This window comes from Thermobia domestica, chromosome 5, assembly GCF_964235325.1.
Source record: "Thermobia domestica chromosome 5, izTheDome1.hap1.1, whole genome shotgun sequence".
In the NCBI taxonomy this organism is placed as follows: Eukaryota; Metazoa; Arthropoda; class Insecta; order Zygentoma; family Lepismatidae; genus Thermobia; species Thermobia domestica.
Genome location: NC_137458.1, coordinates 268,020,271 through 268,037,006, shown reverse-complemented (window position 1 = coordinate 268,037,006; position 16,736 = coordinate 268,020,271). Strand labels below are relative to the sequence as shown.

Below are 16,736 nucleotides of genomic sequence, written 5' to 3'. Positions count from 1 at the left end.
TCCTTCCCAAAGAAGTGATGCTGGTAGAAGACCTCTTTGCTTCAACATGACTTACAGAGAGAGAGGCCAGTATGTAATAATTAACTATGCTATTGATTAATTTTTCATGTTATTTATACATACCACAAAATTGTTTAAATCGACCACTTTTTGTAACATGTTAAATTCCATATATATATATTCTAGTGTACATTTATAAAAGAATATTGCATCATTGCACGTTTCGATTTACTTCTTCAAACGATGCAAAATAAAAAAGGAAAAGAACTGCCACGCCAAGCGTGGTTGCATACCCGGCTCCTGTGCAACACAATATTTTAAAATTTTGCGAAAAATTTAATACGCAAATATCTCCATTTCTTTTTGCATGATTCACACAGGGAACAATGAAAGATCGATCAGGCAGATTTTTAGATTTTTTAAGAATGGCCTTTTGGAGAAAATCCGCCCTAATTTCAGGCAAAAATGACGTTTTATCATACTTTCACTCACGTTTTCTCACCCATGTGCCATAGTTGGGAAACAAAATTATTTATAGGGATCCCAGAAGGAGTATTATATTGTGTCACAATAATACGGTTATTCTCACATTCTTTCATATGGAAAATAAATTTCAAAATTCTTACATTTTACTTTAAGTTTTCCGGTGTTTACAAAATACTCTTGTTGGACTGTAATTCGAGCTTTTTGTATCAGAACCACAAATGTAATCTAAGCACTTTTAAATAAAAAAAGAATCATCCAATTATCACAAGTAGTTACTGAACTACGTGTCTTTCAAGAGTATGCTCACCCACTTTCTTATTAAAAATAGTGATTTTCGTTCGAATTTCATTAGCCCATAACTCGAAGACAAAATTTTTTCTGAGAAAATCCTCTTCGTAGATTTCATATCTCCAACAGGGTTACCAAATATATATTATTTAAAAAATCAGAGATAGTCATCTAGTCAATTTTGCATATACTTGCCTGAATTGAGAAGGAATGGGCCTAAAGAATAAAGGTTAACATACCAGTTTCAACCGACCTTAAAAAGCCTGTGTATTCAGTTTACTCGTAAAAAGCCCTGGAAAATTAGGAAATTTGCTGAAAAGCTTAAAATGTCTGGAAATGTCAGAGAATTATAAGTACGATTTTTTTTTATTTCTCAGAACTTACATCTATTTAACTACAAATTTGACACAGCTTATCCTAAGCCGCTGATCGGATCGTCTACTTTTTCTGTACGTGGTATTCACTTCATTTTTTCTTTTCTTTTCTTTATTTATTTTTGTATATACGAATTCTAAGAAACAAGAAAAGTGTGATAATTATTTAGGCTTACTACTTACTATGGCGGTAAGTGGATAAGCGTTAAATAATTATTAATATGCATATTTTTTGTCCTTAAAAGGTTGTAATTCTTACCGTGTTTACTCGCGTAATAGTCGCACTTTTTGTACCGATTTTCTAATGCGAAAATCCAACTGCGACTATTACGCGAGGAATGCTGCCATTCAATTATCGCTACGATCAAAACAGCCAGGAAGTGATTTTTGAAACTGCGGGGAATTTTTTGGTGAATGTTTTTACTCCAAACTTAAGGTGCGACTATTACGCGAGTATTATTTGTCATGGTAGTCTTAATTTATTTTTGTACTTGTATGATTTCGACAACTAATCCTGTTGCCTTCGACAGCTAGACACTAATAAAGAGCATCGGCATTACAAATATTTTATCTTATTCAGCTTGGTCCTTTTTTTCACAAATTCTAAAATTAACAAGTTACTGAAATGTTTTGATTGCTACATATTAGTAACATATTGATTGTCGCTAAGTTGTGAGTAATAATTACAAATGTTTCAATATCTTATTGTTAAGAAAATGCTAACATGCTCAGGTATTTTAACAATTATTGTACTTATTGTGAAATAGCAACTTTCCCTACGTGAATAAAAGAATGCTCTAACTGAGCTCGACATTTTACAGCGTACTGCACCACCGTTCGACGTGTGACTAGCAGCTAAAACAATCTGTTTTTTCACTGCTTTAACCCAGTGAGCCCATTCGTTTTTATTTTTCCCGATGGTTTTTCTTTGTTTTTGTCTTCCTTGAACATGGCTGTAGGAAAGAGCCGACGCTCGGAAGTACAAGATTTCACGAATCACAGTTACGTGTAAGTTTCTCATATTGGTGCCATTAAGTTGTGAGTTAGTGTGTAGGAAAAAAAAAAAAAAGTATTAAAATGTAAAATATTGTGAAGTCGAAGCTTGTCATTATTGTCAAGCTGTCGAGGGCAACAGCAATATGAGTTTTTTTTGTTTAACGTCCCACGATTAAGCCTTTTAGGGTAAAGGAGACAGATGGTTAACGCCAGTGAAATTATGTTTTTGTGATTTCCTACCGGGAATCGAACCCGGAGCTACGTTTACCAAAGGCACACGCACTACCCACGAGATTAGAGGGAAGGGGGTCTAAGGCAACGGGATTTGTTGCCGAATTCATACTGGGAATGTGAATATTCGGTTAGGATTCCCAGGAGAGAGGTTAGTGTCAGTAATACTTGGCTAATAAATTGTTGTATTTATATGGATTTTACACTTTCCTTTGTTTCATGAAAATTGAATAACTACATATTTTTACTTCACATTCATCTACTCTGTATTATTCAATATATTAAATACTTGATAAAGATTACTGTATTAGAACCATAATTTTATGGGCATTGTTGACCGTTTAATAATTTTGGCGTATTAATAACTTTAGTCTAAGTGACTAATATTTTTTGTATTTTTCGTCTCGCGTTTCTGATCTGTGAAAACTGCCATAAGGAATCGAACTCGGGATTGCATAGCCAAAGGCAAATGTGTTGATAGTTCCACTTTACAGTGACGAGTTAGTTTGTTTACTTAAATAAGCTCGCTCTTTCACTAATATCAAGTTGTGTTCAGTTTTTCGCTTGCTTGTATATATTGTTCTTAAGGCACGTAGCTCTAAACTGTATAGAAGAGATACAGATTCTTATAAACTTAAGGGAACACCTGAAAAAAAGTGCAACTTACCGGATTACAATGGGTTGGACTAGCGGCGAAAATCTGTCTTCAACATTGGGGCAACGGGTTAGACCCTTCTCATATTTTTTTTTCTTTCTTTTTTTAAGCGGTGTTCAGAATATTTATGAAGTTGAAAAATAATGATGTGGAGAATCAGGGGAGCAGAGTTGTCTTGAACATTTGGAGGCGGGCAGATTTGAAGATTGTTCTGGGAGGGAGGGAGATGAGACTCGTATTACGGTAGATGAATCTGATTTCTGAGGTGAACCTGTTGATTATTATATATGAGGCGATGTAGATTAAGTTTTGGTACATATCAGTATTACAAATCAGTGCCGTGAACACATTCTGAAATCTGATTTATAATTTGTATGTTTCTACTTAGGCATCCACACTGATCCATATTAAAATTTTAGGACATTTGCTTTATAATATAAATAATCACTTCCCCAAAACTATGAAAAAACTAAATTAATTATGTATGACGCAACAATACTGTTACTTGAGCAAAATGATGATCTCAATAGCATTATAGCAATCGTTACAGAAATTAAATGAATAGCTGAAAATAGACTAAGAATAATTAATGACAATGAAATATTAAAGAATACATTTTTTTTTTTTTTTTTTTTTTTTATGGAACAAGCCAAGGGTCATCAATTTCATCCCACTTTTCTTTGTTGGCAGTCGGACACAAATCAGCACGCGTTTCAAATCGGATTATTGGAGGACATGTTCCCCTCATCCCTTCCCCGGGATTTGTGCCAGTGATTGGACTATTGTTCGCTCTCAAAAGAGCTTTGATGCGACATGGAATGGAGTCAAAATTCACGAATGGTAGCAAGTGTAATATTACAGTATTCCGCGTACGGTGTATTACTCAGTACCACAAACGTTGATGGAGGCAGAAATCTGGATCTGATTCTTGTCTCCGAAACGTAACACAGATGTTTATTTCCAAGGATTCTGCGGGCCAGAAGTGTTCAACTTCATCCCGATGTTTCTCAAACCACGCAACAGCTCCAGCTATGTGGATGGGCTCATTATCATCCTGGAGTATGACGTCATTGTCCGGAAAGAACATCTAGAGCATGGGATGTGCATGGTCCCCTAATATGGTGACATGATCACGGGCTGTGACATGACCAATAAGCGTCAGCACAGGAAACACTGACTGAATGCTGAACAGCCAAGCCAAGGAATGCAGGACAAAATGCGGAGAGAGAAAGAGAGAGAGATCTTTCTCTAGCATGTGAATATACATAAACTGTATTTTGGCTTGGCCTCTGTGCTTTGGTCAGTGTGGCCGGCCACAATCGAGATATTGTAGCTCACAGCATCACGGAGCCGCCGGTGTGTTTCATTGTTGGGCGAAGACACTGCGGATCATACGCTTCTGGGCGTTCGTGACACACAATGTTTACTCATTCGACCATATCACACGTTTCCAGTTATCAGTGATTCACGTTGCATGTTCGTGGCACAATTGGCATCGTGCTGTAGCGTTCTGGTCCTTTATTAGCGAGTTCACCCGCGTAAGCCAACCCTATATGTTATGTATACCTCGCGGCAGACTGATTGTTGGCACAGTCTGTGGGAGATCCTGTTTTATTTCTCCGTCACTAGCACCAGTGAAGCACGGCGGTTCTGAGTGGCAATCCACTTTATGGTCGATGGGACCTGTCACTGAGGGTTTCCTTCCGATCAATGTTCCTCTTTGTGATGTGATTTTGCTTGATTTTTGTTTAGGCCGTCATCACCTTGAACGTTCTCCCGCAAGACACCCAACACACTTGACACTTTCGTCACGCTCGCACCACACAACCGAGCTTATATCTGCTTGGAGATATAAGAGGTCGCCCATTCTATACTAACACCATCTATTTCCAAATCCAGGAATTCCCATTATATTGATAAGAATATGTACCTAATTTCACTCTGAATCGCTTGTATTAATTTGTTTAGTTTAATGATTTCGTACTCTTTCTTCGAATAGATTTAGTAAAATGTAATATTTTATTTCAGAAATGGAGGGGTCTATTGATCAATCTGCCTGTATTTGGGGCTCGAGTATAATTGAAATGCCTTTTAGCAGAAGAAAGTTGTGCAGTGAATTCGAGGATGAAGAGGATCAACACATAAGAGTGTATTTACGGTTGAAACCAGAAGTAAATGTAAGTTCATTCTCTCTTTTGATCTATAGGTCTTTGTTTATAAGACACAAAAATTTGAATGATAACCACACTCATCTTTTTAAAGTATTGCAAAATTTCTACTGGGGTTACATCATGCATGTGATCAGCTTGTTACACAGAACATAAGCCTGTTTTTCCATTCTGATGAAGGGTAGTCTATGAATTTTCTCGAAATATTGACCATTTGAGGAATTTCACCATAGGAATATGTATAAGGTATTCGCACAAGCTTTAATTATTAATTTAAAATGTTTTCCTCTCGCGATCTGGCAATGGGAAAACAACGCAGAAAACATTTCTCTACCCCCCACTCTTTCCCCTGATATTTGTGCTTCGAATCTCGTCAAAAGTAAGGAATTAACTACTAAATTTTTGCGTTTTTCCTCTAGTAAAATATTTTGATTACTGTTCTTGTGTTTCTGTGATGTTAGTGTACGATGAATATGCCTGTAAATTTTTTGTGAAAATTTTATACATTGTCTCGTACTGCCCTTGAAACCAGTAATTTCTCTGTAATTGGTCCACATCATGTTCCAACTTGCACATGCCTGCTATAAAGCATAAATCAACAGATCAGACTAATTCCATTTTTTTTCCTTTCCACCCCTATCTTATGCCAATGATGCGATACAAAACATAATTAGTCCATACATCATACATGTACTAAAAATCGGCAGATTTAGTACAGCGGTCTTAGAGGATTTGGCAATCAAAATATCGTTACATTCATTTTTATTTGTATAGTTACCGTCATTAAAACCCGTCCTTACTCCGTTAAAACAGATATTTCTAAAAATGCTGGAACTTATTTCCATTACTTTTAATGACCAGTGTATATACTAAATTTCATCTTCCTAACATAAATTCGTGATAATTTTTTGAACCCATTATATCTCCTTTAGGATACGCCTTTCTAGAAAACTAATGTGATTAAAACTTTAGTTAAGCCATGGTCGTTTCATGTACCGAAAACCATCAAAAACGGTCCTGCAGTTTAGGAGTTAGCCATTATATATTTTTACATTTTATAGATTGTTTGGTGGGAGGACCTGGCAAGAATATACATATGAGTGCTTGTAAAAAGTGTTTTTGCTCAGAGGCTTTTTTCTTTCCATTCGTCTTATTTTTATTCTTTACCAAAAACAGCAGGATACCTTCCTTCCCTTGAAACATTAGTGGGATTTCCTCTTTCAGCTTCAGGATAGATGGCCATGTCAGTAATGTGTTCGGAAGTCCCCTTCTTCCCCTCAGAAAAGAAAAAGCCAGTAATGACATAGACAAGTCTACCAGGTGCTTGAACATCGCGGAGATAAGTAATTAATGCTAGCATAGGATCGTACAAATTACTCATTATTTTTATTATCTTGTATTGTAGTTTGAGGAAACTCTTTCCAGTGTTGCTTTTCGAAAACCATTTGTGCATTTAGAAACAACCAAGGTTCTATCTACATTCTAAGCTTATTAAAATGATTTGGCGTTTCCTTGTTTTTTATTGTTTTCTTTGTGGAGTTTTCGATTATTAATATACTAAATTACAAGTTTGTTATGTGTATGAAGCTTCTGTTAATATAGCTGCATTAACGTATCTGTAGGTTACGTTGAGCTATTGTGAAAAAAGAAAAAAAAAATCATAGCCCCAAGATATATAGTGAAAGTTGTTATGGACCATGTTAAATCGAAGTTCTTAATCCATACTGGCTGTACAGTCTTCCAGCCTGTCCATTTAAGTGTTTATTTCTGTCAATAGCTCAAGGTTCCCACTCGTCCTGGAAATGTCCTTAAAAATACATTTCTGTCCTTAAAATTTAAAGAAATACTGAATGCCAGATTTTTCATAATTATCATGAAAATTTTAATTGATTGCTATATTTGTTTGCCATTCCTGTTTTTGTGGTGAATAATAATTTGTCGTGATCCTGCATGTGTGAGTGGTTGGTGGGCTTTCTCCCAACAGGGTGGTTAACTAGAACTTCTTTCTTTCATCAACTAAGTGTGTCAACCCATTCTTGGATTCTTCCTTCACTAGCATTATCCTCCAGAAACTGTGCTTTGTACCTGTATCAGTCCTCCATAATCAGTCTATTTTCGCAACTGTACTTACTTTTCAGTAAAATTTTATATGAATGCTATTGGTGACAAGATCATATCTAGGTGAAACTCAATTCCTTGCTCTACCAAAGAAACTTTTTCTTGCAAATGAAGCAGAGCAGAAGTCCTGCTTTACTTTATTGACAAAGTCAAATGCTATCAGTGGAGCAGTTTCGCTAAAGAAGAAAGAAATTATGTCTATAGATGAAGAAATCACACAACTCCATACTGTTAAACAACTTTTGATATAATTCCTCCCCCCCCCCCCTATTATATCTGTCTCACTATCATGCAATGAAGATGCCATGTACGAAAAACAGATTTTTGTTGTTTGTAAATTTGTTCGGTGCACAATTAAAATGTCATGTAGAAAGAATGAAAATACATGTGCTGGATGTGGGTGGTTCGAGTGCCTATAAGGAGTTGGGAGGCCACTAAAATAAAGCAGCACATTACGCTTCGCCTTGGGTACTAAATTATTGTGTATTATTACTGTACTTGCATTAATATTCACTGTGTAAGCTACTGTACTTTTCATTTTACTATTGTGAGTTTTGAACCTACAGTTGCAATCCTATTATACCTTTCTGTGTCGAAGTTCTGGAAAATTGGTGATTTGTCCTGGAAACGTCCTGGAATTTTTTTTGGGAAAAAGTGGGAACTCTGATAGCTTATACCCCCTTGTTCACTCTTCAAGCACCCCAGGTTGGGAACCACTGATCTGTAATAAAAATGTTAAAATTTCACCCCTCTTATAATAATAATAATAATAATAATTTTATTTTATACTTTACAGAGAAATCCCACTACGGATACGTTTCAAGTTTTGAACGACACGACATTGAAGTTTCTCACTAATGATGGGAGTAAAATAGCGAAAAAGGCTCATAGGTAAGTTTTACAAAACTTTATATAGAACATTCTATTTTGATATCATAATTGATGGGTGTTCAAGTTACAACGATAAGCTGTTTCAGAGGCTCGTATTAATTTGATATCTTGTTTCAAAGTATTTTTTAAGTGTTAGCCAAGATTTTGAAGTTGTGTGTGCTGTAGTTTGAATAAAAAAAAGTTTCCAAGGTTAATCAGAAAAAAATATGCTCACCAATGCACCTGCATAACAATTCGAGTCATACGTTTCAACGAAAAATTTTCATGAGTGCGCTTCCTTGTGTTATGAAGACAGAAATTTTATGAGTATATATTTGGTCTAGGAATTAATTCGTGCGGGTGGACAAGAGATGGCGCAACGAACGGAGCGTCCCACAGTTCCGTGTATCCACACATGTGTTGCAAACCCCTGTCATCGCGTATCGTTCGTAGTATAGGGCAGTGGATTAAAGCGTCAACAACACCAGTTTGTAGTTAAGTGAACATGGCGCAATTTGTGCCTGATAAAGTGTTTTTGCGGGGTGTCCTGCTGCATTACTTTAACATGCAGAAAAGTGCGACTGAAAGTCATCGTATTTTGGTGGAAGTGTATGGTGACCATGCTCTAGCTGAGCGAACGTGTCAGAAGTGGTTTGCACGGTTTAGAAGTGGTGATTTCGGCTTGGCAGACCAAGAGCGAGCTGGACAGCCAAAAAAATTTCAAGACGAAGAATTGACAGCATTGCTCGAGCAGGATTCGTGTCAAACGCAGGAACAACTTGCAGCAGCATTAGGCGTTGATCAAACAACAGTCTCCAAACGCTTGAAAGCCATGGGAATGATTCAAAAGATGTCACATTGGGTTCCACATGAATTGAAAGACAGAGACGTTGAAAGACGAAAAACCATTTGCGAATTGCTGCTTCGACGACAGAGCAGAAAGGGGTTTCTGCATCGAATTATTACGGGTGATGAGAAGTGGATCCATTACGAGAACCCTAAACGAAAAAAGGCCTGGGTGAAACCAGGTGAACCAGGTCCATCACAACCAAAACGAGATATTCACTGTGCAAAGGTTATGCTGTGCATATGGTGGGATATGAAAGGTGTGGTGTACTATGAGCTGCTGCAACCGGGTGAAACTATGAATGGAGAACGTTATCGACGACAATTAATGCGTTTGAAGCAAGCTCTGGCCAGAACACGACTAGAATGGGAGAACAGACATGATAAACTTATTGTTCAACATGATAACGCTCGCCCACATGTCGCAAAACCGGTCAAAACCTATTTAGAAAATGTCGGATGGGAAGTTTTACCCCACCCGCCGTATTCACCAGGCGTTGCTCCTTCGGACTACTACTTGTTCGATTGCATGAACAACGATTTGATTGGACAGCGGTTTACTTCTTCAGAAGATATCGAAACATGGGTCTCTGACTGGATCGCTTCCAAGGATGAGGACTTCTTTCGCCACGGAATCCGTACATTGCCTGACAGATGGGCGAAAGTGGTGGCTAGCGATGGACAATATTTTTCTTAAAGTATTTATGTATTTTGTGTTTGTACTACAGCTTCAATGTGTGCGTACCAACCGCACGAATTAATTCCTAGACCAAATATATATAATATTCGGGATGCAACGGGCGAGTGGTTCATCGGTGTGGGCGAGTTATTAAACAGTAAAGACTAATAATCACGATTGGAATGTGGGATGTGGGAAAATAAAATTTTGTTGCTTATTTGCATCCCTGAGATATATATATATATATATATATCTCGGATGTTGCAAAATAAGTGTTAGAACTCTTGGGAGGTGACTCCTGCCACTAAGACAAGAAAAAAGTTCTCTTGAACTTTCGACTATCGGACAGTTTCAGATCTACAAGGTGCCGAAAGCGTGGAAAAATTACTTTCGGACGCCAATAGTTCGAAAACTATCCAGCGTAAAGAGGGCGGGTAAAAAAATCACCGAAGAAGTCATACCTGCTGTATTGAATTGTGCATGTTTCACAATCCTACTATGCACGCGCAAGGGATTAAGGGATTCCCCCAAAAAAACGTAAGGAGTCCCGGATTATCTGCCAAATGAAAATTGGTCTAAATGGATATGAATTGATAGGGTTTCTACCAGGTAACAATAATTCGTTTGTATTAAGTCGATATCTGGAACAAATACTAAATGGCGGACACCTTCATGCCCACTATGTGTGGTTGCATAATCGCCAGATGCGAATGCTGGCCAATAGTGACGTTCTGAGTATCAAGTGTAGTAAATTTGTACTCAAATGCTTTAGAAAGACATGTGGAGTGTCGGTAGAGCACAACAGATGAAGCAAGGCGATTCACATGTGTGAAAACACATAACGAAAAATGCCCAGAAATGCACTCATACTCAGTAAACGTGAGTTCGAAGCGTCGGAAATGTAAGGAATAGCATCAAGAACATGAAAGTCATTGCCAATTCACCAATAATATTCCCTCAAACTGATGGAATATTATGTGCACGGTTGCATACCAATAAGGATGCAACAACTGACGCCAAGTTAAAATTGTGCAAGGGGTCTCATTAAGAAACTGAGGAAACTAACGAAATGTCAGTAGTAGGATTGCAGGATCGATATTGAAATATGGCCAGTGTGTGTGTTGATATCGACATGTAGCTAATGGACAAATGTCAGCATGTCGTACTACTGCTGAGACACCGTTTCTATTTTTCGCACGTGGAATGGTGTCGCAGCAGTAGTGGGACATGTTGACATTCGTCCATTAGCTACATGTTGATATCAACACACACATTGGGCCACATTTCAATATCGATCCTGCGATCCCACTAGTGACATTCTTTTAGTTTCCCCAATTTCTTTGTGAATCCGCTTGCACAATTTCAACTCGTCCTCAGTTGTTGCATCCTTATTGGTATGCAACCGTGCACATAATATTCCATCAGTTTGAGGGAATATTATTGATGAATTGGCAATGACTTTCATGTTCTTGATGCTATTCCTTACATGTCCGACGCTTCGAACTCACGTTTACTGAGTATGAGTGCATTTCTGGGCATTTTTCGTTACGTGTTTTCACACATGTGAATCACCCTGCTTCATCTGTTGTGCTCTACCGACACTCCACATGTCTTTCTAGAGCATTTGAGTACAAATTCGCTACACTTAATACTCAGAACGTCACTATTGGCCAGCATTCGCATCTGGCGATTATGCAACCACACATAGTGGGCATGAAGGTGTCCGCCATTTAGTATTTGTTCCAGATATCGACTTAATACAAACGAATTATTGTTACCTGGTAGAAACCCTATCAATTCATATCCATTTAGACCAATTTTCATTTGGCAGATAATCCGGGATTCCCTACGTTTTTTTGGGGAATCCCTTGCGCGTGCATGGTAGGATTGTGAAACATGCACAATTCAATACAGCAGGTATGACTTCTTCAGTGAATTTTTTACCCGCCCTCTTTACGTTGGATAGTTTCCGAACTATTGGCGTCCGAAAGTAATTTTCCCACGCTTTCGGCACTTTGTGGATCCGAAACTATGTCCGATAGCCGAAAGTTCAAGAGAACTTTTTTTCTTGTCTCAGTGGCAGAAGTCACCTCCCAAGAGTTGTAACACTTACTTTGCAACACCCGATATATAAAATTAATGGGGATTCAGATAAGTTACAAGTGTTTAGTGCTGAAGTGTAATGGTAAGAAGAAAACCTTGAGACTGCAGTCTTAATGGACTATTAATATGTTTTCTTTTCGGAAATGACCTGTCCTGTAGGATAAAGGGATTTTTAATTGCTAAGGACTCATAGTTTAGCATCTTATTGAAAATTAATGAGTAAAAATTTGTAATGAGGGACCTGGAGTCGGGGGCATCATTGGTCTTGGTGTCTACCAAGAGAGAGAGATGGAGGGAACTAACGAATCCTCTGAGATCGTATTAGTCATGCACGTAAAAAAATATTAAAAAATTTTGTTCATGCAAGTCTCTTTTTATTATGTAAAATTTAGTTTAAAGCACAGCTTCTTGTTTTGGTCTCTTAGCGAATATTGGTTTATAACATTTAATTCAGTAACAACTCTGAGAAGTAATTTACTTTCTTTTTGTAAAGTTGTAATTTTCTTTTATATTACTAAATTGTAGTTCTATTATTTAGAGGTTGTAACGGTTATTTTACTTAACTTCCGCAGAGAAAAGAATAGAACCTACTTCGTATGCGTAGACTTTTCAGTTCTGACAGGTTGGAATGCCATTGCCAGGGTTTGCCCGCCGGGTTTTTTCGGATTGGATCCAATTGGCAATGTCCAGCTTAAAACCTACTTGGGATTTTGAGCTTTTTGATAGTATATTATTGGTACAACTAAAGTGATCACATTAAAAGTTATTTTTATTAGATTTTGGAATTTTCTTGGGCGAATTAGATGCTTTCACGTTAAAAGTATGCATCAATATTCAACATAAGACCTTTATAAAGTTCTGAATACATTGAATGAATAAATAAAATGAAATGCCTTAGCTTGAGATAATTAAAAAAGAACAAATTAATGTATGAATTATGCTAATAACCTAATTGAAGTAAAATACGCAGTTTTATATTTTAGAAAATACTTTCCGTGAATAGTGTGCTCGCTGACTCGGTGACGCCGAGGGGCGGTATCCTTCATACGTTTGACGGGTTTAAGACCATAGGTGGCGGTATTACCAGTAAATATGTAAATACATTAGTAAAACTATTTAGTATTATTTCTTATCTGTGATGGTAACGCAAGTATTCTTCAGTAAAATTTGGTTTTCCAACAACAGTTTAGTTCAGTCATTTGTTGCTACTCTTGATATAAGCATTCTGTAGAATAGTGTAGCAATAGCGGAAAAATTCTTGTCAAATTTAAGAAACTTAATGCTCAAAGTTTCTAGGACTACATAACGCTACTATTTCAAGTGCTAAGTTCAAATTTCTGTACTAGTGGAAGTTTCGATGTACAGTAAAGAAAGCTACATTTTCGGGAGAAACCCATCGTGAAAGAAGTGCTTGGGAAATTCCCGTAATTGAATTGCACAAAGCATTGGAAGTGAATACTTCAACAATAGAACTATTTATTTTACGCTGGAAGATATTTAATTTCATTTAAGACATTTTGAAATGTTTACTTTATGAATTATATCTTTGTTAATTGTTTTAAATTAATTTTCGGGAAAGAACCGTCTTGCAACAAGTCCTCGGGAAATTCCCGTAATTGAACGCATAAAGTATCGGAAGTGAACTTCAACGATAAAACCATTTATTTTACGCTTTAAAATATTTATTTCATATAAAACATTTTGAAACATATCTTTATAAAACATGAATTTTATCTTTGTTTTAAATTAATATGTTTGGTATTCATATTTCGCGAACGTCACTGAGACTCCTGGGATGAATAGATCTACATTTGTTCGTTTGTCTGCCTGTACCACACACACCACAGAATTCAACTTTCGATCTTTTAAGGTTAAATTTTCAGGGTACAGGCACGAGAGAGAGACTATATTTCCTGTATTGATTTTTGCGGCATACCAATGTAAAATTTCAAAATGACGGGTTTTTTTTTTTCTTTTCTTTTCTTTTTTTTTTTTTTTTTTCAAAATAGCTAGTATCTACGCTACAAAGCGCAATTTTCGTCTTTTAAGTTGCAATTTTCAGAGTAGAAGCACGAGACACTCTAAATTAGCGGTATATATATATGTATATATTTTGGCGGCGATCCAACGTAAAATTTCAAAATGGTGGCTATTTTCAAAATAACGGGTATCCACGCTACAGGGTGTAATTTTTGGACTTTTAAGTTGAAATTTTGAGGGTAGAAGCACGAGACATTCTAAATTTGCTGTATAGATTTTCTCGGCGATACAATGTAAAATTTCAAAATGATTGCCATCTTTTCTAAACAGCAGTGAATAGAAAATTGTTGCAAGTTGTGACAAAGACAATCTTGAAATATAAATCATATTTTAACGCTTTTACTCCAAAGACATTGAAATATTTCAAAAAAAAAAAAAAAAAAAAAAAAAAAAAAAAACCGAAAACTCGTATGGGACCAGGTGTTTTTTAAATGTTTTTTCAAACCCTGGCTATTTTCCTTTAAGATAATTTTATTTTGATACAACTGCCAAATTAACACACTAAACTTTCATTTTTATTAATCGCTTAGGACATTACGCTTCTTGTAGAATTATAATCTGATCAGTTTTCTGTAAAAACAGTATTAATAGATCTTGAATTACTGCCTTCAAATTTCTTCGTCCGATAAAAGATGATTATGAATTATATATCTACATTGCTTCTTAATACCACTTAATATATGAAGAACTGGTACGGATATTCCACCGAATCACTAGTAGTTATCTCTTAACGCTGTGTTGCTTATCTGCCATACCTGAATTGAGAATTTCTTCTCAGTTTGATGGGAGCTGTAACTTATAACTCTGCCTAACGCACTTATAAATTCATTTAACTTAGTATAAAGAACCGGTACAAATGTATAATCTATATAGACATTATAGGTCTTATCTATAATATCTACATAATTATTATAGATATCTCTTACCGGACAAAGATGTTTAGATCTTACCTATAATATCTGCATAATTATTGGGCCGCGGTGGCTCAGTGGTAGAGTGTTCACCTCTGGTGCTAGGGGTCCCGGGTTCGATCCCAGCCCCCGCCAAGTGAACTTTGTGGTGGACACACCGTGTGCGTGTTTTTCCTCGGGGTTTTCCCGTTTCCTCCCACTTTCTTCGTTCCACCATTTCATTCATTACTCACCATCACCGTCTCCTTTAGCCTAACCGGCATAACCCGTGGGACGTAAAACTCAGATTTCATTTTCATTTTTTTTCTACATAATTATTGTGAATATCTCTTACCAGGCAAAGATGTTTAGATTTTATCTATAATATCTACATAATTATTATATATATTTCTTACCGGGCAAAGATGTTTAAAAGCAGAAATTCAAAGTCCATATACTATTTTTACAATGGAAGAAACTGATCAAAATAAGTTAGTTGTACAAGCAGCATGGTGTCCTAAGTATGAAGACAATTGGTTGTTGAACCGTATGCGTCAAATTGTGTGTTGTGGTGAGTATACTTTTTATGCTTAATTAATATGTATTTTCTCACGTTAATATTTCATTGTCGTTGAGGTTTTTTAATTCACAGATTCAAATTTACTAAAATATTTCGTCCAGATACTACGCAGAAAGAAGTTTTCGATGGATTCGTTACTGATTTAATGAGAAGCCTAATAGCAGGTGAAAATAGACTTCTTTTTGCGTATGGAACTACGAATGCGGGAAAGACATATACAATGCAAGGTAAGTAATACTTTTCTTTGCTAAGTTTAGAGTTTGTAATTATTCCCAAAACCTTTTTCTGTGAATTGAATATTTCGACTTCCATTATTATTATTATTATTATTATTATTATTATTATTATTATTATTATTATTATTATTATTATTATTATTATTATTATTTACTAAATTGTATTAACTCTTTTTGTAGACGTATTAGTAATATTACAATAGCGGACGGTTGGGGTCTTCAGTGTTGCTCAACAACTGATATTCAATTGTTAAAGATATTTAAAATTGGAGATGTTAAAAAGGTTTTTTATGGATGTTTTTCTCATAAGAAGCAATATTATATATATATATATATATATATATATATATATATATATATATATATATATTTATGTACAGTTTTATTATTCAACTATCACTTCAAGCCAGGGTTGGCTGGTTTAAGCCAAAGTAGTTTAAACCAGCTGATTTTTTCAAAAAAAAAAAAAAAAAAAAAAAGTTTAAACCAAAAAACGAAAAATGTTCGTAAACGTGTAAGTGTTTGTACAATCTCGATAAACACACATTTGTGGGTAATCACGTTTCACTCCCGTATATTATGCGTATTATATTCACACCTAAATTCCCCATTCATTACTCAAAAAGATTATACTACAAAAGCAACTTTTTTTTTTATGTTTATGAATGTTTGCTTTGTAATATTTTTATAGTTTATTATTATTGTTATGTAATTGCAATCAAATAAAAATTCTAAATATTGTTTCGTTTCAATAATGTTTATTATTGATAAAATACATCGAAATGCCGTATTTTTGTGTGTGTGTGTGGGGGGGGGGGGCTGGGGGTCATACAAACCCCACGAGAGGCATTTAGTGAAATGAGAAGTATCTTTGGTATCTATTTATGTATAAATGTGTCTGAGCCAAAGTGGACTCAAATAATTCGTATCTTTATTCACTTTTCTTACTGATATGCAAATTAAGTCGTATTTTTTTAATTTGAACTAAAGAAGTCGTTGTTAACTAACTTGGACTAAATTAGTTCTTCTATACTCTGTAGTACTTTGAAATTGTCCATATGTAATTCTGTATAATGGTTTCATTTCTGCAACTGTGTATCCTTTTGTTCTTCTGAAATGACTCTTGACAATTATATTAACAAGTAGGCCTACGTAAAGATCAGTACAACGTATTTT

General features: G+C 35.8%; 1 protein-coding gene across 1 annotated transcript in view; it reads left to right on the top strand.

Moving 5' to 3' along the window:
* Positions 1-16,736, top strand: part of LOC145686588 (uncharacterized) — a 188,197-nt gene that overhangs the window by 10,617 nt on the left and 160,844 nt on the right. Inside the window, exons 2-4 of the mRNA XM_081760044.1 lie at positions 5,059-5,207; positions 8,113-8,207; positions 15,397-15,551. Of these exons, the coding sequence (XP_081616170.1) occupies positions 5,061-5,207; positions 8,113-8,207; positions 15,397-15,551 (397 nt within the window). The 5' untranslated portion in view covers positions 5,059-5,060. The remainder of the gene's footprint in view (positions 1-5,058; positions 5,208-8,112; positions 8,208-15,396; positions 15,552-16,736) is intronic.